This window comes from Notolabrus celidotus, chromosome 16 (assembly GCF_009762535.1).
Source record: "Notolabrus celidotus isolate fNotCel1 chromosome 16, fNotCel1.pri, whole genome shotgun sequence".
Taxonomy (NCBI): domain Eukaryota; kingdom Metazoa; phylum Chordata; class Actinopteri; order Labriformes; family Labridae; genus Notolabrus; species Notolabrus celidotus.
Window position 1 is genome coordinate 10,812,989 of NC_048287.1, and position 20,327 is coordinate 10,833,315.

A 20,327-nucleotide genomic window follows, 5' to 3' on the forward strand; every position below is an offset into this window, starting at 1 on the left:
CTGGACTGCATTATTAAAATCATAGTTTAAAAAATAATTTATGTATCTTATTTAATTATTCATCTATTTATTTCTTGTATTCATCTGATCTTTTTAACTTTAACTTTAACTGATTTTTGATTTTGCTTTCTACCCTTACCTATTTTATTTTATTGTATTGATTTTATTTGATTTGTAAGTATCTTATTTATGATTATGTCTTTATGTATTGTTTATCATTTCACCTTCTCTGTTGTTTTCTGTCTCTCTGTTCTTTTGGAAAGATAGTGTGAGCTCCCTCTTTTGGCCACCTAGCTTCTTAACACCTTGTTCAAACACACGCGCACACACACACGTGCACACACACACACGCGCACGCACACACACACACACACACACACACACACACACACACACACACACACACTCAAACCCACGTATTCCTTTGATGTCTATTGTCAATATGTGTATAAGAAAACACTATATAAACTGAATATGAAAAATTAAGAATTTATTAGGCTTTGATTCATTTGTTGAAGCGTTTCTTCCAAAACTTACCTCAGCATGCACAAAAAATATTTCATAAACAGTTATTGAACTGTAAAATCTGGATGATTGTGAGACATTCTGTTTTGTCTCTATATTTAAAAAGTTAACATATAGCAGTTACTTTATAGCAGGCTAAATAATGTATTGAATATATACTATATGTATCTATAAGATATTAGTTTTACATGAAAATATTTTAAAAAATGCATGTTTGAGATCAAAGTTGAGAAGGCTGTTAGGAATTAAGGAACACCTGAGTAAAAAATAAACGTTCATAAGTATTATTAAATCCTTCTCAAAAAGCTGCTCATTAAGCTGTTCAATTCAGTTCTTAAATTTTTCACAATCACCACCTCAATTAATCATATAAGTCAGAATCAAAGCAGAGAGAAGAACCCCTGCCATCTTTATATTAGATATCTGAGCTTCACCATGCAAGAAAATCCCAACAGACAAGTGTACAGACACTGAAACAACAAACTTTTTTATTTCAATTGTTTTTAATCAAGTCTGTAATACTTTTTAGATACTCACTATTATGGACATTGGCACTTAATCACAAAGTAAGAGGTCGATGGTGAATATGGCTTTACAGTGGCTTTGAAATATTAAGGAAATATGGCTAACTTTTTCCATGAACTCTACCTTCTCTGTATTTTACAAAGACCAGTCTACAAACTGCATATACAGGCACAGCCAGACTGGGGATTCCTGCCAAAATAAAGATGACGAAATTTATCCATGAAGGGTATGGTACTGACGCCAGAGATGGGAACTTGTCCTATAATTACAAAACAACATGATTAGTGTACTGTAAATACAGTCAAACATTTGCTAAATTATTTATATATGCTAGGTCTGGCAAAGTTACTGCTGATACTCCTGACATTTCTGTTACAAACTATCCAGTATGGACTTATTTTCCCATGTGAGGAGAGACCAAATCAACAGTGTAAGATGAATTGCTATTAGCATAGGATCCAGGGAATGCCATGCTGTGGTTTAGTCCATTTTTTGAACATGCAATACTTTTGAGGTTATTCCAGACAATTTTCTGGGCATTTTCTGTTTTTCATTGTTTTGGATTGTATCATGCAATTAATCACAAAAACGGAGTAACTTGACAGCCCTAATATCTGTTAATAAGCTGCGGTACCATCATACAACAGAACAACATATACTTTTATACAAGATAAGCATGCCCTATAGTTGGGGCACTTGACAACAAGAGAACATTACAGAAAAGCAGACATAATAAAAGTCTCCTTTAGATGATAGAGCTGATCACAGAGCTTGTTTACTTACAGAGTTAGGATCCCATACTAAGTAGGTGAGCTCCTCTTGGCCTTGTGTAACCAGGTAGAAAACTAATATAACCAGAACAACCAGAGGACTGATGACCCGCCATGAAATCTGCCAGAAGATGGAGGGCTTGTATCCTATCATGAACTCTATGTCTTCATTGAACCTGCCAAACAAGTGTTTAGAGTAAATTATAATATATCCATTTATACATTTCAAATTAAAGTAATTATAAAATTAGATCAGTATGAGAATCTTAAGCTTCTCTCAGACCCTTAGGCACTTTGTTTCAGTGGCTAAAAGCTGTGGTGGATGTGCGTGTTTCGTCGACAACACAATCTAATGTTCTGTCCATTGCTAGTCGACACCAGAATTTCCAGTCTGTTAAACAAGTTATTAATATTCATATTATTGTAAGCCTGAAATGCAGGTCAAATGCTGTGTCTGAGCTGTAGCTTAGCTAGCCCCCACTAGCCGGTGCTGTAGCTTCGCTTGATGATGACTACCGTACCCCGAATTAAACAAGCACAGATGACAGATGGCATCTTGTACAAGGCACAGTTGAGTAGTGACTTTTTAGATAGTATCCAATGTTTTAAGATGTTGGAAGTCCTTTTTCTTGTTCAAAACCTTCGGCAGTTCTTCTAGCTGTGGGTATTAAGTGGGCTGTCAAAGGAGGGGACAACTGATAAAACATTCATTCTGTTCAAAATTAAGTTAACATTAACGTTAATGTTAACCTCAGTGCACATGCAAGAATTCAGGCTCTTTTTAGTGATCTAGTTTATTTGACCTAGCAAGAACCAGCCACGGCTAATTGTCTTGGGGCTTTTTTTCTTGCTTTTTGGGGCCATACTGCCCAGTGCTAAGCAGTTGTACAAAAATAAATCTACAGTATTACACCTACCTGAACAAAATCAGTTTATCAAGGAATGAACAAGTGACCCAGAGTAACTTCAAATGGAAAATACCAAGGAATTATTTTGGAAAGACTAACTGTCATCCAGACTCACACAGTGCATCAAAGAATCAACAGCTTGACTTCAAGAAGATTAAGCCACAAGTATTGGACAGAAAAAAGAAGTAGAACTTGCTATCATGGACGTTCTCCTAGAAGCAGCAGTCTCTGAAAAAATCCAAACTCTCTGATACAAGAGGGACATTACTGAGAATAAGACCGGCAGACTTCACAGAGTGAATCTTTTTTGAAGGTTCATCCTCAGGGTGGAAGGTTGTATTGAGGATGTTGATTTTACACCTGCACACCCAGCAGTCAAAGGACAACAACAATCAACAAAGTTACTGACCATGACCTATCATCTAGTACTATTAGGAGGTCATGGCATATCAGTGATTGAGCGATGACCCAATAGATATGGATCCATTGTTTTGTCTGTTTGTTTTGTCAAACATCTAAAAGTGTGTCACATTCTAAAGTTCAGAAGGTATACTAAATCTCAGAGAGTAGCACACCTGCCTGATGAAAAGTTGGAGACAATGCAGTTCTGCTATCATCACGACTTTATACTTTTCATATTGATCCCAAGACAGTATAATATTGGTGTCCCACATTGTGTTGCAGCATCTAGGAAGTGCAGAGGTAAACACAGACACATACACCTGGCCTGCTATGCTAGCTCATACTGATCCTATCTTGTCTCTGTATCGGCTCTTACTACCTCTGATGCAAGCAAAGTGGTTGGACCAGAACAGCTTATATGCATAAAAAATTAAAGCTATAGCTGATATGGACTCTTTATTTCTTTATTTACCAAACAGTAATGATTATATCACCAGTGTTATGGCATCAAGCATTCTACACATATTTTTTGCACTTTGCAAGCTAGCTTTCAAACTGCCAGCCTTCATGATAAAAAACCTAGTTACCTCCATTATGTATCGAAAGTCTATGGTTTCTGCTACTGAGCTGAAGCCAAAGACTCTTGTGTTACTGCTTCAGCAGCTTCTTTTGCCAGCAGCTCCACAAGCTCATCCACCAGGGTCCAAGCTTGTGGCTGCTGAAGCATCCACCAAGCCTCTCGCCTCCTGCTAAGCTCTTCTCTGGTTCACCTAACTTGCATCCTGCCTTCAACCAGATTGGCAGTCACCATGTAGAACCCTAGGGCAACCCTTCCCCCTTCACTGACTCCATGGGTCTCACCAACATGACTGGCACCAAGGTCTGGCTCTCTTTTCATCTTAGTCCCTGGGTGTCTACCTGGATTTTGCAGCAATGTTCCAAAACCTTAAGTATCTTGTTTTTGTACTTGTATCCTGGACCTGCCAGACTACTATGCTCACATTTTTCTTGTTTCCCATTTATCAGCCTGCCCATCAATCAAAGATGCCTGTGAGCCATCTCTTAACCAAAATTGAACCAGTGTGGATGCAGTCATGAGTGAAATGCACCCAAGTATACAACTTCCTGGGTAATCTCAGCTCTAACTTCAGGATCAGAGGGACTTGCGGCAATCAGTGTGCTAATTTTGCAGTGTTCACAATATTATACCATACTAAGAAAAATTCACTGACTTCACCCACCGGTCTATGCCGTAGATGTACACAACAGCTATCATCTCAAAAAATCCAATTGTCAGAAGTGGAACAGATCCTGCAAAGTTGTCAAAGAGGGTTACCCAGTAAAACCCAGAGTGTTGTGCAAACAGGAGGGAGATGATGAATGCGACAACACAAGTTACTCCTGAAACATATGCACAAAACGTATCAGTTTAAGAAAAAAGACAGAAACTGATTCATCTTAACGTTTCAATATCAATGTGTTGATTACTTGAGCTAAAAAGAGAAAGAGGTTACCAGTTACTGCCTCTTGGGGCCATTTTTGGGGCAAGATTTTCAGGTCTTTCAGTGGGACCACCACTCCTTCTATGTTGCCAAACAGGGTAGAGACTCCCAAACAGAAAAGCATGAGGAAGAAGAGGACGGACCAGGCTGGGGAACCGGGCATCTTAGTGATGGCTTCTGTGAACACAATAAAGGCCAGACCTGTTCCCTCCACTCCCTGTACACAAGGCACAACACGACATGACACGAAACGAAACAAACATTTGTTAAAATGAAAGTCTGACAGACACAATTTAAATAAGCAGAAATAGTTTGGAAAATGGAAAGACAAAAATCAATGTAGCTACCTCACTGAGAAATATCTGCATGTCACAGGTTTCAATGTTCAATCCAAGAACAATATCCCGAGAGGAGCTGTTGAAGTGAGTGATGGCTGCCTCATAGTTGCTCGGAGTAATGCTGTCTTCAGGGAGATCAAATGCATCTGACAATTTCTTGATGTTTCTAAAGGGAGAAAACATCAGTGATAAATTAACTTTTTCTACCTGATACATTTGAGGTTTCTCACATACTACTGAATAATTAAGAGTGTGAAAGGAAAGTCTATATTTGAAGTTTGAAAATGAAATTACAAGAAAAACTGTTTCACTTAAAACATTGTGGTTGTTATTACGTTTGCTAATGAGGCTTTCACTTTATTCATACTTTGACCTTTGATTACACATTTAAAAATCAATTTAAGAATACAAAGTAAGGTTGAACTTATATAAATGTAGTGTAAAGCATAAGGATAAAGGACATCCACTCACTCACTAATACAATTATCATAGTTCTCTGTGGCCTTGAAGCCAATGATGGTGTAGGTGACTGCTGCAGAATAGATTGAAGTGAAGCCAGTTATGACTGTCAGGATCACAGCATCTTGCATACAGTTGTTGCTTGGGAAAAAGAGAAGAAAGTTGAAAGACAAACGCTTCTGACTTTTTTTTCACTCAGATTAACTGAACTTCTAAATAAAACACAGCAGGTTTTCATTAAGTGTGTCTTACTGAACAGGGTTGTAGCTTGAGAAGGAGATGAGGCCTCCCCATGCTAAACTAAAGGCGTAAAACACTTGGGCACCTGCATCCAGCCACGTTGTTGGTTTTGTCAACTCAGTGATCTGTAAAGAGGAATATGTTTTGATGTGTCTTTCCTGTCATACATGCTTTTATGATTGCTTATTTCATAATAGAGCTTTAAACCATACATCTGGTGTAAACAGGTATTCTATTCCACTTAATGCGCCTTTAAGAGTCAGTCCTCGGATCAGGAAGATGAACAGCACTATGTACGGTAGGATAGCTGTGACGTACACCGCCTGAGGTCATGAAAAGAAAAGAAAAACATCAAATATTTTTGACAGTGGTCACTCAGGGATGCTAATAATTTGACCGGACAAACCTTGCCTGAGGTACTGATCCCCCTTATATAGCAGATACAGATGACTGACCAGGCAGCTACCAGGCAGACCACTATGGGCCAATGTATCCCGCCAGAGTCATCTATAGAGGGTGAGGTATTCAGAGTCACTCTGTAATAGTAGTACTCCATTGTTGAGCTACGTTGACACTCTGGTACAAATCCTGGAGGGGCATAAAGCAGTCATTTGCAAATCTTTCAATCATGGATGGAGTTTGGTTTGGTGCTTGAGTATTTCTGTGATAATTTACATTACCTGTCCTATTTTCATTAAGAGGACACTGGGCCCAAGGCAGCGGGCTTTGGAAGGAGTTGAAGAGATACCACATGATCCAGGCTATTAATGTGTTGTAGTACAGCCCAATCAATAAGGACACTAGCATAGAGCCTATACCTGAGTAAAACAAAACCATTTACTGATATACCACTCACAGGGGTCAATATTTATTAGCAGGCTCATTCAGTCGTAGGACTTCTTTTGTCTCTACTTTGGGAAAAAAAAGTTCTGTCCATGTTTGCTTACCTATACCAGTCAGATAAGGGTTGATGGACCTCCAAACTCCCACACTTCCCTTCCTGAGACGCTGGCCTATTCCGAACTCAAGCAGCAGGAGAGGCATTCCTTCCAACACCAGCAGGATCAAATAGAGAATGATGAATGCACCTGAAACATGTATGATGGGATGATGGGATGATGGGTGGAATTGTTGAGTATTCAACACTGTGCTGACCCCTTGTGCCCTAGCCTATCTCTACTTACACTGCTGATAATTGGTGCGCATAGTTGGGTGGGTTATTTGCTTGTTACTATTCAAGCTGTTATGGCTTTAAAGCTCATCTATGTACCACGTCTGATGTGAATACCGATACAGAACCTTCTGAATGAACTGTACTCATTTAATTTAATCTGTTTTTCAGTATGTTTTCTGGTAGCTTACAGATACAGACCAAATCCTGCATTACCACAGGAAATAGTGGGGCGACCGTCAAGCAGTTTAGCCAACTGATCAAGCAAAACCAGCCAAACACACTGAAGAGGAATATTTTGGAAAACTTTATCAGGAAAGTTTGTGTGTTTGTTAGAACAAACGTATACCTAGGCGAAGGCACAGACAACTACAACAGAACAGCTGGGCAGAGATGGGGCTAAATGTCATTTTGACAGCAGCAAAGACTGTGAAGGTCTGTGAAATACTGGTCTGTAAGGATGCCCTGTAGTGGATGTATTGCCAATCTGTGTACATAAACTAAATAAAAATGTGTGTGCTTTGTCAATTTTGGATTGATTTTGATCTAAATCAAGCTAATAAACTAGCAAGTAAGCCTTATAGCTTGCTTGTTTAAGCTGCAAGAAATATTGAAACTACTCCTTATTGAATACTGGATATCTCTGTTTTAGTGAATGGAGCAACACCTGCAAGCTAATTCACACATGCAACTGAAGCTTCACTTTTAACATGACATGCATCATGATCAACAGTCACTTGGTGAACATATCCACCCAATTTGGAAGTCTACTGAAGCTGCAAGATGTCTCGTCCCTCCCTGTACTATGTCATTGCCACTTCTAACCTTGTCACTATTCTTTGTTCTTACTCTCGGCCCAGCGACCACCTGCAGGATTTGGCTATGGGTTTCAGTATCACCGGTATGTCATCACCTTTTATACACACTGCATGTGAAATGAACCTGCAGCAAGTGATGAAGGAGGGGCCTAAACGCCAAACACAAACAATATTCTGCAGCTGCAATAAAACACAAACCATTTCAAATGTGAGTTGTCTTACTGAAAAGTATTTACAGAGTTCCGTGCGACATGTTGACATCAGTTTTTTTTTCTCTTTATTGCTCTCATATCTTCAGAATAAATTATTTAAATTAAAGTTAAGTTCCTAAAACCAACTGTTTTATAATTTATGGTTAAACATCTCACATTTAACATTTTATGACGTTATGATTATTAACTTCCACAAAGACATATTTGCAATCCTACCGCTGTCCTAAGTTTCTGAAGACATGATGGCGTTTGATTTTATTTACATGAGGATCGGTTACATTTCCAACATCTGTATGATCCATGTGACTGAGCCTAAAAATATGGTATCAAAAAAATCACCAAATTGAAGCCATTTCATCCCATCCTATATTTAATACATAGCCCAAAGGATCAAACGAGTCAAATGTTTGGTTATGTAATATCAGCACAAATACTCTAATTTTCTATCACTGTCCCTCAAGGAAATGTTTTGAAAATGTGAAAAAATCAAGAGTGTTTGGTACCCAGATCTGCCCTTTTTGGCATTTTCTTACAATTATTAAAGGGTAAAAAGTCAATTCACAGCCTAATGGTGTTGCCTCTTGACACCGGCCAGACCAGCTTACCTCCTCCATGACTCTGACACAGGTACGGGAATCTCCACACATTGCCGATCCCAATGCAGAATCCCACACAGGTGAGGATGTACTGGGCTTTGTTGTCCCACTTGGGCCTGTCCCCAGCCTCTTCTTGTTCCCTTCTCTCCAGATCTTCATAGGAGGGGATCCTTTGATCTAGTCCTGGGTTTGGAAGTGTCAGTCGCATGGCACAAAAGATAACAGGGATGTTACCCTATCGTTCTATGAAACAAAGTGAAGATCTGTTTTTGCACCTGGCACTGCTCAAACAAGTTTAAGATCTTGCATAATCTGCTGCATTTCATAGATAACTCAGTCCAAACTTTGCCCTCGTTTTTGTAGTTTCCCTCCAGTCATGTGAGTAAATCAAACATTAAACACAGTAAGCATGGGATAGCAGTGAGAAGGCAATGCTGGGTTTCATTCAGGGTTTTACTTTACCATCACCACTGTTATATTCAGGGTGGTTCACAGGCAGAGGTGAAAAAAAGAAAAGCACCTATTGCAAGCCCAAGGGCACTAGTGAACAGAAAGTTGTGATTAATATAGATCTGTTCCCCAAACAGCTTTTTGAAGACCATTATGTAAGCTCTTCAGTTTTCTGTCTTTCCTTGGCAGTATGGGATCATAAGGTAGTTGCATAAGCTGGTTCTGGCCTGTCAAAAAAATAAGGGTGGACTGGTGTAGATTTTAGGTTCTAGGTAGCCTGGAGCTTACAGAGCTGGAATAGTTTTCCAAAGCCTTGATAACCATTGCATTGAGTTCATTTATACTGTAGCACACATAATACTAGGAGGGTTAAGGGATCTTCCCCATCATTTCTTGGATCTTCAGCATCATTTCTTGCTCTCTGGTCAATAATTATGGGATAATTTGAACATTTGTAGTGGAAACTTATCCATCTTTGGACAAAATATTTTATAAACATTTGTATTAGCTTGAAGTGCTGACCTGTTTGGAGCAATTCAAATTGAGAGTACAATGGATAAGAAGGATCACCTGTGATGTCAAGGGCTTGCTTTTTAGTGTGCAGTACACCGTTGTCACCAAGTGATATCTCTGGTTTCCTTATGATCTAACTGACTGTATTGACCATTATGTTCCATTTACTTTTACATTTGACATGCAAGTGCTCAAACTATAGGGCTTCAAAGCTTGATCCGAAAAATCAACCGGACTTGGAAGAGATTCTTGAAGAAATTTCATCTCCATGACCTGAACGACTGTCAGGAACTAGACTAACGACTACCAGGAAAGTCCTGAACGACTGCCAGGAGGAAAGCTAACGACTGTCAGGAATTAGGATAACGACCCTTCTTACGACCCATCGTTATTACCTGAACACACCCACGACTGTTAGAGGCTTATATTTTCTAGCTCTTCCCCAGTCTGGTCAGAACTGAAGAAGTCTTTTGGAGGAGAGATGAAACGTCTTCAAGAGTTTTTATCAAGTCCAGTTGCCTTTTCAGATCAAGCTTTGAATTACCATGACCTGGATGACTGAGAACCTTCACAGACATGCCAAAGGGCTTATTTTTATTTTCAAGGCCTCTGCTCCCTCCCATCTGAGTACACCCCTGATCATCACCTTGTACATTTTCTCATCATTTTATTCGTACATATTCCTTTTAAGACAAACACCAGTCTTTCCATTGAATAGATGTTTTCTTGTTTATTTTTAAAACAGTAATGTTTGAGGCATTTGCCATCGCTGCCCCCACTCTCTGGAACTCTCTCCCTCCACACATCCGTAACTCTGACTCTCTCGTCTCTTTCAAAAACCACCTCAAGACCTACCTGTTCCAAAAAGCATACCACACATGACCTCTCCCCCCGCCCCACCTCTGTCCCTGTTTTGTTTGTTTTTATTTATGTGTTTTATTTTCTTTCTTTAGTTTTCATCTTATGTAAAGCGACTTTGAGTACTAAGAAAAGCGCTATATAAATTCTATGAATTATTATTATTATTATTATTATTATTATTATTTGTGATAGCCAACCTTATACTTTTCTTTTCCTATTTTTTGGGGTACATCAAATCCTTATCAATATTCAGATAACAAATGAGGACATACTCTCCAAATCTTAATAATTGTAATTGTAGAATACACAGTGTATGTCAGGTGTATTGAGCTCAGACATCTAATTCAATCAATCAATCAATCATTACTTCTATAGCACCAAATAACACCTGCATGTGAAACGTGCACGTTACTTTTATAGCTTGTTTTTTGTGAATCATCAACAGAAAGTCTTGGATTAAATGAAGGCCATCAAATGATCAGGAGGCAAAGGTCAATTTGTTTCATACGTCACTTGTTACTATTGGTTTTTCAACTTACAAATACGTTTTCACGTACAGCCCAATTTAATGCAAAGAGTAATGAAACTGCAGGCCACTGATCAATACATCTCAAATGTAATTTATTTATCATAAAGGCGTGAAGTAGTGTAATCACTGTGATTGGATGAACTCTGACACATTGAATTGTAAAATACCACAGCTGAATGAACAAGAAATTATTTACTCTTGAGTTAGTGCTCATTTAATATTCTTAAATTAAAACACCGACAACATTGCTGTCAGAGATTCCACATGTAAAATAACTTGCTTACTTCTTACAAAAGTGTGAGGTCCCCCTCAGCTAAACTTCTACATATTTTCTCCTTCTTTAAACAGCTAGATCCACCAGTATGTTAAAGAGGTAAAGCTGTTAGCAACTAGCCTGTCACTGTTTCTTTAAGAAATTTAAGTTTTCCAAGTTGTAGACAACTCACTTTTATAGATTGCAGATTTATAACCGTGTTGCCCATTTATATTTCAAAACTTAGTTTACCTTGTTGTTTACCATTTCATATGTAGACTTTGTTAGATCTTCATACATTTTATTTGAAATTAGGACTGTTTGTAACACAAACTGAAACACTTCACCTTCTGCACACCTTAGTTGAGCCGTGATTGTGTCTCCTTGCTCTTGCTTCCACTGCTGGCAAATAACAACACCAGTGCACTGTTGAAGTCAGAAGTAATGTACAACTTGCATCTAACGGGATTTGGATATGACTCAAGTATTCTTTTGAGTTTAAGCTGCTGTCTACAAGCGAAGCATACAGGTGCAGGTAATTAGAATGATGTCACACAAAAGCTGGCAGAGGTCTATATTATGTTGTTCACAACAAACACACATAAAATAATCCATGGGAGTGAATTACATGCAAAGTAATCGCAAATTCTATACGCAAATGGTGTGAATTCACAACACATTCAACACTCAACTGGTTTCATTCACTTAATTAGCTTATTTGTGAGAGTTTAAATATTTGAACATTAGTGAATAGTTTGCACCACGATAGCCAATCAGCGTGCAGATCCTCTGGTGACGTATGGTGTGACTTACTGACCAGTGGAGGTTACTTCATCTGGAAAATTAAGGACAAACTAATTGTATCTCTGTGCGGCTTCCCTGAACTCTGTGACACCATCTATTTTTTTTTTATGAAAACAGGAATAAATAGTCAGATTATCTGGTGAGTTATGAAAACCCTTGTCTGTCACTTGATTTCAGCTATCAGTTGTACTACTAAGTTAGCAGTGCCCCAATTATCATAACTAGCTTCACCATTCAGGGAAGTCAAGCTCATCCTTGTTTGATGACAGACTGGAGTGGCGTTTGAAGGGAACCCCTCTCCTCTTGCAAGATTCGAGTCTTTGGGAACATGCAAATGGAGTGAGTTATTAGCGATAATCAAGCAAGTGAACGCAAAACATTCTGCCGTTTGTATACCTGCAAATTAAGTGAGTGTTTGCGTCTGGTGTGAACGCTAGTAAGTGTGAATTTCCCCACACCTGTAAATAAAACTGACTGCAGGTCAGTCAACATTGTGGAAGACTTGAGTCTAAAGGACATCAACAGGTTAGCATGATGAACTGTTCTGAAATCCAAAACAATGGAATTCTAAACCTGATTATTGCAATTTCTAAAATGTTGTAATTATAACAGTAAATTGTTCAACTGCCCTGTTTGAAATGTGATGCAATGTTTTGTCCAAAAGAATGATTGAGAGGGAAAAATAATGAACAAGGATAAAGAGGCGGTAATAAAGCAGTATTCTGTCTCCGGGTTTAGGTTCATACGAATAATCCCCTTAGTGTAATGATTGAAAAGTCCTTAGATAAAGCAGCAAAAAAACTTTGCAGAAATATGAAAACTTAACTGAAGTGCAAGCATTGTGCTTTAAGAACATGTTCATGGGTCATAAAAGAGATGCTTATGGCAAGTCTAAAAGAGCCTGCTATCATAGTCAAAGAGATCTGATTATTTTTTTCCTCTACAGCTACAAAAGATCAGCCGACATAATGCATACACAGGAACTGTCAGACTTGGGATTCCCGCCAAAAAGAAGATGATCACGTAGATCCATGAAGGGTAAGACACTGACGATAGAGATGGGAAGTCCTCCTGTCAACAAGAACACAGGATGATAAGTACATTTGGTACAAGTATGGCTAACTATTACCATAAGTTGCTTGGAATGTGCTCAACGTAGCAGCATTAGAAAAAGAACAACATTGAGTGATTGATGACAAAGACTGACAAATAGTACTCACAGATTTGGGATCCCAGACTAAGTAGGTAAGCTCCTCTTGTCCTTGTGCAACCAGGTAGAAAACTAAGATAACCAGAACAACTAAAGGACTGATGAGCCTCCATGAAATCTGCCAGAAGATGGAGGGCTTGTATCCAATCATGAACTCTATGTCCTCATTGAACCTGCCACACAACCGGAATTTCATGAAGTCACTCCCAGCCTTGAATCAAGTCTTCTACCAATGATGGTTTGCTCACAATCAAACAAAGAAATAATATTACACCCAACAGGGACTGAGTATCTTCTAATAAGCACTCACCTGTCTATGCCGTAGATGTAAACAACAGCTATCATCTCAAAAAATCCAATAGTCAGAAGTGGAACAGATCCAGCAAAGTTGTCAAAGAGGGTTACCCAGTAAAACCCAGAATGCTGTGCAAACAGGAGGCAGATGATGAAGGACACAATACACGTTATTCCTGAAACACACAGGTATAAAAACAAAGCTTAATTGGAGAAAAGACATTAGGGGCAAGCATTTAAGATGTTTGTAGATGAAGATCAGATTCAGGTATTTACTTGAGCTGTAAAACAAAGTTACCTGTCAGCGCTTCATGGGGCCAATCTTTAGGGAATATTTTCAGGTCCTTCAGTGGAACCACCACTCCTTCAATGTTGCCAAACAGTGTTGAGAGTCCCAAACAGAAAAGCATTGTAAAAAAGAGGACAGACCAGATGGGAGAACCGGGCATCTTGGTGATGGCTTCTGTGAACACAATGAAGGCCAGACCTGTTCCCTCCACTCCCTGCAAAAACACAAGACAGCCACGTTTCAGATAAGCAGCAATAATAATTCAAACTTTAGGTTTGCAGTCTTCAATGGGGTTACCTCACTGAGAAGTTTCTGCATGTCACAGAGTTTGATGTCCAATCCAAGAACAACATCAGGAGATGAGCTGTTGAGGTGATTGAATGTTTCTTCATAGTTGCTCGTGGTGACGCTGTCTTCAGGAAGCTCAAATGCATTTAATAACTTCATGATGTTACTGAGGAGACAATATGTCACACATTAGTTCATCTGAAGGACTGGAACTCCGACCTACCTGAGGAACGGATCCACTACAATAGAAACCTATCAGATCCAGTGCCGTGACGAATCGGCGATGGCACTGGACACAGATCTGGTGGAAGTTGCCCTTTAGAGTAACAGAGTTGATAGTGTCTGTTATTCCACTTGCTTTAGGACCAGCCTGATCTAAGTCACTTGTGCAGTAGGTTCCTGCTGTTCAATAATGCTGTTTATTATGATATTATAAGAACAGCCCTTATATGCCAGATCGAAAGGATCTTTGACCTGTTTGTTTGACCACACACACACACCACACACACACCACACACACACACACACACACACACACACAAACACACACACACACACACACACACACACACACACACACACACACACACACACACACACACACACACACACACACAGATGCACTACTCCTCGGAAATATTCAGATAGAGTTTATACTTACTCACTGATACATGTGTCATATTTCTCCGTTGCCCTGAAGCCAATGATGGTGTAGGTGACTGATGCAGCATAGACTGAAGTTAAGCCAGTTACAACCGTAAGAATCACAGCATCTTTCAAGCAGTTATTGCTTTGGAGGAGACAAGAACAAGGCATATGTGGAGTGGAATCTGGAGATGTCTCTTGCTTAAAGTGAGCACAATCATAAGTAAACTACTAGTGAGGAGGAAACACTTCTGTAGTCATAAACACGTCTTACTGAACAGGGTTGTAGCTCGAGAAGGAGATGAGGCCTCCCCATGCCAAACCAAAAGAATAAAAGACCTGTGCACCTGCATCAAGCCAAGTTGTTGGTTTAATCAACTCATTCACCTGAAGAAGACAGAAACACATTAAGAGGTATTTTTTCTGAGTTTGCTTAATGATAATGACTCTTTATGATAAAATGTTTGAATGATTTGAAAGTACATCAGGTGTGAAGAGAAACTTTATTCCACTTAGGGCTCCTTTAAGAGTCAGTCCTCGGATCAGGAAGATGAACAGCACTATGTACGGTAGGATAGCTGTGACGTACACCGCCTGAGGTCATGAAAAGAAAAAAAAAATCATCAAATGTTTTTAACAGTGGTGACTCAGGGATGCTAATAATTTGACTGAATTTGACAAACCTTGCCTGAGGTACTGATCCCCCGGATGTAGCAGATATAGATGACTGACCAGGCAGCTACCAGGCAGACCACTATGGGCCAATGTATCCCACCAGAGTCAGATATGGAGGTAGAACTGTTCAGAGTTACTCTGTAAAAGTAGTAATCCATTGTTGAGCTACGTTGACACTCTGGTACAAATCCTGAATGGGCATGAAGCAGTCATTTGCAAATCTTTCAATCATGGATGGAGTTTGGTTTGGTGCTTGAGTATTTCTGTGATAATTTACATTACCTGTCCTATTTTCATTAAGAGGACACTGGGCCCAAGGCAGCGGGCTTTGGAAGGAGTTGAAGAGATACCACATGATCCAGGCTATTAATGTGTTGTAGTACAGCCCAATCAATAAGGACACTAGCATAGAGCCTATACCTGAGTAAAAAAAAAACAGTAACTGATATACCACTCACAGGGGTCAATATTTATTAACAGGCTTTACTCTGGGAAAAAAAAGTTCTGTCCATGTTTGCTTACCTATACCAGTCAGATAAGGGTTGATGGACCTCCAAACTCCCACACTTCCCTTCCTGAGACGCTGGCCTATTCCAAACTCAAGCAGCAGGAGAGGCATTCCTTCCAGCACCAGCAGGATCAAATAGAGGATGATAAATGCACCTGAAACATGGATGATGGGTGGAATTGTTTAGTATTTAATATATATTCTGTATATAACACTGTGATGACCCCTTGTGCCCCCACTCACACTGCTGATAATTGTTGAGCATAGTTGGGTGGGTTATTTGCTTGTTACTATTGAAGCGGTTATTACTTTCAAGCACATTTATGCACCACGTCTGTTATGGATACCGATGCAGATGGAACCTTCTGATTGAACTGTACTCCTTTATTTTAATCTGTATTTTAGTATGTTTTCTGGTAGCTTACAGATACAGATCAAATTCTGAATTACCACCGGAAATTATGGGCCACATTCAAGCGGTTTAGCCAACAGGTCCAAACCAAACCAGCCAAACACACGGGTCTGTGAGATACCAGTTAGTTCCGGTTCCCTGTAATGGATGTATTGCCAGTCTGTGTACATGAACTCAATAGAAATGTATGAACAAGTCAATAGTTTGGTTGGAACAGCGTCCATGCTCAAAATAAATAAACATTTTTTTTATTTCAGACTTTTGAAAGCTTTGTCAATTGGATTGAGCTTGATCTAAATCAAGCTAATAAACTAGCAAGTAAGACTGATAGCTTGCTTGTGTAATGGGAGCAGTGCTCCTTGTGTTGGTTTTTAATAGTTGGCTTTGAATGCAGCCTCTTGGAAGTAGGTCAACTCCGCCCCTTAATCAGGTGAACCATATAAAATGCACCTGTGGCAACATGGCTGCCTCTTTGTCTGGTTTGCCTGCTGGTTGCCACATGCTCCTTGCACTGAGGTAGGTGAGAAATCAAAAGGATTATTCCATGCTTGTTTTTAAGTATTTTTGCACTTACTTAAAGCTAACATAGTTAATTTTGTCTTGGAATAGCCCCCTGTCTGCCTCTCTACCTTGGGTGAACTGGTGTCTGGTCTGATTTAAGGTTTGTTTGTTTGTTTCAAAGATTAATTCCTGAGATGTGGAACTATTTTAAAGGATCCATTTTATCTCTTGTATAGTGTCTGTTGGTCCTTTTTTTGTTTTTGTTTAACTGAACCAACTGGTTCATTTGTTTTCTTTAATACTTTTGTTAATGCCTGTATAGTCAGGTGGTTGCCAGCTGCTGGTCGAGGCTAGGCACTTCAGGTGGTTCCCTCCACTGTTTTGTAGTAGTAAGCGCACCGGGACACAATAGTTTGCACTTGTTTGCCGTGTTTGCAGTCAGTTCACGAGTGGTGGGTAAGTTGCACTCCTGGAACACACCCCTTGATAGGCTGCCTCCCCTCACTTCCCCCTACCATTTTGCTAATTTTAAATCACCTTGGACTGGAAGTGACCTTTTTTTAAGATAAAATAAATTTATATTGTAACAAGCTTTAATAAAACTCCCTTAACTGACTAATTTACATCCTTACTGCAATAACTAACCCCCTTCTTTTCACAGATGCTCCCATTTTAAATTTATGAATAAATTTACATTTTCTTTTGAACCATGTCTGTCTCACTTCAGTTGTTGAACCTGTGTTGCCTTTTTATTTATTAAAGTGTTTGTTTATTTCCTGGGGTGAAATTCCCTAGGTGGCATTGTTGGATCAGTTACATTTTTTTTATTTTATGTCAAACTTAGTGCCGCCCCCCTCCACCTTGCCACACTTGTTTAAGCTGCAAGAAATATTGAAACTATTCTTTAATGAATACTGGATATGTTTTAGTGAGTGGAGCAACACCTGCAAGCTTATTCACACATGAAACTGAAGCTTCACTTTTAACATGACATGCATCATGATCAACAGTCACTTGGTGAACATATCCACCCAATTTGGAAGTCTACTGAAGCTGCAAGATGTCTCGTCCCTCCTGTACGGTCATTGCCACTTCTACCCTTGTCACTATACTTTGTTGATGCACTCGGCCCAGCGACCACCTGCAGGATTTGGCTATGAGTTTAGTATTACTGACATGTCATGTCATCACTCTGCACACACTGCATGTGAAACAAACCTGCAGCGAGTGATGAGGAAGGGGCCTAAAAGCCAAACACAAAACAATATTTTGCCGCTGCAATAAAGACATATTTTCAATCCTACCACCATCCTAAGTTTCTGAAGACATGATGGTGGTTGATTTTATTTACATGAGGATCAGTTACATTTCAAACATCTGTATGATCCATGTGACTGAGCCTGAAAATGTGGTATCAAAAAAAATCACCAAATTGAAGCCATTTCATCCCATCCTATATTTAATACATAGCCCAAAGACTTGAAGTCAAAAGTTTGTTTATGTAATATCTGCACAAATACTCAAATGTTACCACAATTTTTGAAAAACTCAAGAGTGTTTGGTACCCAGACCTGCACTTACTGGTATTTAAAAAAAAAATTCTTTTACAATTATAAATGGGTAAAAAGTCAATTCACAGCCTAACAGTTGTGTCTCTTGACACTGACCAGACCAGCTTACCTCCTCCATGACTCTGACACAGGTACGGGAATCTCCACACATTGCCGATCCCAATGCAGAATCCCACACAGGTGAGGATGTACTGGGCTTTGTTGTCCCACTTGGGCCTGTCCCCAGCCTCTTCTTGTTCCCTTCTCTCCAGATCCTCATAGGAAGGGATCCTTAGATCTAGTCCTGGGTTTGGAAGTGTCCGTTGCATGGCACATAAGTTAACACATGGATGTTACCCTATCGTTCTATGAAACAAAGTGAAGATCTGTTTTTGCACCTGGCACTGCTCAAACAAGTTTAAGATTTTGCATAATCTGCTGCATTTCATAGATAACTCAGTCCAAACTTTGCCCTCGTTTTTGTAGTTTCCCCCCAGTCATGTGAGTAAATCAAACATTAAACATAAGCATGGGATAGCAGTGAGAAGGCAATGCTGGGTTTCATTCAGAGTTTTACTTTACCATCACCACTGTTATATTCAGGGTGGTTCACAGGCAGAGGTGAAAAAAAGAAAAGCACCTATTGCAAGCCCAAGGGCACTAGTGAACAGAAAGTTGTGATTAATGTAGATCTGTTCCCCAAACAGCTTTTTGAAGACCATTATGTAAGCTCTTTGGTTTTCTGTCTTTCCTTGGCAGTATGGGATCATAAGATAGTTGCATAAGCTGGTTCTGGCCTGTCAAAAAAATAAGGGTGGACTGGTGTAGATTTTAGGTTCTAGGTAGCCTGGAGCTTACAGAGCTGGAATAGTTTTCCAAAGCCTTGATAACCATTGCATTGAGTTCATTTATACTGTAGCACACAATACTAGGAGGGTTAAGGGATCTTCCCCATCATTTCTTGGATCTTCAGCATCATTTCTTGCTCTCTGGTCAATAATTATGGGATAATTTGAAAATTTGTAGTGGAAACTTATCCATCTTTGGACAAAATATTTTATAAACATTTTTCGTAGCTTGAAGTGCTGACCTGTTTGGAGCAATTCAAATTGAGAGTACAATGGATGAGAAGGATCACCTGTGATGTCAAGGGCTTGCTTTTTAGTGTGCAGTACACCGTTGTCACCAAGTGATATCTCTGGTTTCCTTATGATCTAACTGACTGTATTGACCATTATGTTCCATTTACTTTTACATTTGACATCCAAGTGCTCAAACTATAGGGCTTCAAAGCTTGATCCGAAAAATCAACCGGACTTGGAAGAGATTCTTGAAGACATTTCACCTCCATGACCTGAACGACTGTCAGGAACTAGTCTAACGACTACCAGGAAAGTCCTGAAACGACTGCCAGGAGGAAAGCTAACGACTGTCAGGAATTAGGATAACGACCCTTCTTACGACCCATCGTTATTACCTGAACACACCCACGACTGTTAGAGGCTTATATTTTCTAGCTCTTCCCCAGTCTGGTCAGAACTGAAGAAGTCTTTTGGAGGAGAGATGAAACGTCTTCAAGAGTTTTTATCAAGTCCAGTTGCCTTTTCAGATCAAGCTTTGAATTACCATGACCTGGATGACTGAGAACCTTCACAGACATGCCAAAGGGCTTATTTTTCTTTTCAAGGCCTCTGCTCCCTCCCATCTGAGTACACCCCTGATCATCACCTTGTACATTTTCTCATCATTTTATTTGTACATATTCCTTTTAAGACAAACACCAGTCTTTCCATTGAATAGATGTTTTCTTGTTTATTTTTAAAAACAGTAATGTTTGAGGCATTTGTGAAAGCCAACCTTATACTTTTCTTTTCCTATTTTTTGGGGTACATCAAATCCTTATTAATATTCAGATAACAAATGAGGACATACTCTCCAAATCTTAATAATTGTAATTGTAGAATACACAGTGTATGTCAGGTGTATTGAGCTCAGACATCTAATTCAATCAATCAATCATTACTTCTATAGCACCAAATAACACCTGCATGTGAAACGTGCATGTTACTTTTATAGCTT

The 20,327-nt window shown here is 39.3% G+C and overlaps 2 protein-coding genes and 1 long non-coding RNA gene across 4 annotated transcripts; 1 reads left to right on the forward strand and 2 right to left on the reverse strand.

The window, feature by feature from the left end:
* Positions 1–1,037: 1,037 nt before the first annotated feature.
* LOC117828077 (sodium-dependent neutral amino acid transporter B(0)AT1-like) lies at positions 1,038–8,674 on the reverse strand. 2 transcript variants are annotated; one of them, XM_034705061.1, is made up of 12 exons: positions 8,476–8,674; positions 6,617–6,757; positions 6,350–6,487; positions 6,076–6,257; positions 5,882–5,992; positions 5,682–5,794; positions 5,442–5,570; positions 4,980–5,136; positions 4,645–4,849; positions 4,372–4,441; positions 1,834–1,996; positions 1,038–1,309 (listed from the first exon to the last, which is right to left on the reverse strand). In XM_034705061.1, exons 1-12 carry the CDS (start codon positions 8,672–8,674, stop codon positions 1,151–1,153), a joined length of 1,767 nt encoding a protein of 588 aa, XP_034560952.1. In that variant the 3' UTR covers positions 1,038–1,150. The 2 variants fall into 2 exon arrangements, with proteins under 2 accessions (XP_034560952.1, XP_034560951.1); XM_034705060.1 differs by having other exon boundaries at positions 4,372–4,531.
* Positions 8,675–10,992: 2,318 nt separating this feature from the next.
* On the reverse strand, positions 10,993–18,577 carry LOC117827504 (sodium-dependent neutral amino acid transporter B(0)AT1-like). The gene is made up of 12 exons (XM_034704069.1): positions 18,379–18,577; positions 15,800–15,940; positions 15,560–15,697; positions 15,286–15,467; positions 15,086–15,196; positions 14,877–14,989; positions 14,619–14,747; positions 13,967–14,123; positions 13,679–13,883; positions 13,397–13,556; positions 13,097–13,259; positions 10,993–12,947 (listed from the first exon to the last, which is right to left on the reverse strand). The coding sequence occupies exons 1-12, from the start codon at positions 18,575–18,577 to the stop codon at positions 12,804–12,806; spliced, it is 1,842 nt and encodes a 613-aa protein (XP_034559960.1). The 3' UTR covers positions 10,993–12,803.
* On the forward strand, positions 16,644–17,405 carry LOC117827505. Its single transcript, XR_004634229.1, has 2 exons — positions 16,644–16,713; positions 16,807–17,405. It is a non-coding gene; the product is annotated as an uncharacterized LOC117827505 (long non-coding RNA).
* Positions 18,578–20,327: the final 1,750 nt, after the last annotated feature.

Excerpts from the sequence above, each read along its gene's own strand:
- LOC117828077 (XM_034705060.1), bottom strand. The coding sequence starts at position 8,674 with ATGCGACTGACACTTCCAAACCCAGGACTAGATCAAAGGATCCCCTCC. Across the intron at positions 6,758-8,475 it reads GTGTCAGAGTCATGGAGGAG|GTGCATTCATCATTCTCTAT; the intron begins GTAAGCTGGTCT and ends TACATGTTTCAG. Across the intron at positions 4,850-4,979 it reads TGCAGATATTTCTCAGTGAG|GGAGTGGAGGGAACAGGTCT; the intron begins GTAGCTACATTG and ends CCTTGTGTACAG.
- LOC117827504 (XM_034704069.1), bottom strand. The coding sequence starts at position 18,577 with ATGCAACGGACACTTCCAAACCCAGGACTAGATCTAAGGATCCCTTCC. Across the intron at positions 15,941-18,378 it reads GTGTCAGAGTCATGGAGGAG|GTGCATTTATCATCCTCTAT; the intron begins GTAAGCTGGTCT and ends TCCATGTTTCAG. Across the intron at positions 14,748-14,876 it reads TCGAGCTACAACCCTGTTCA|CAATAACTGCTTGAAAGATG; the intron begins GTAAGACGTGTT and ends TCTCCTCCAAAG.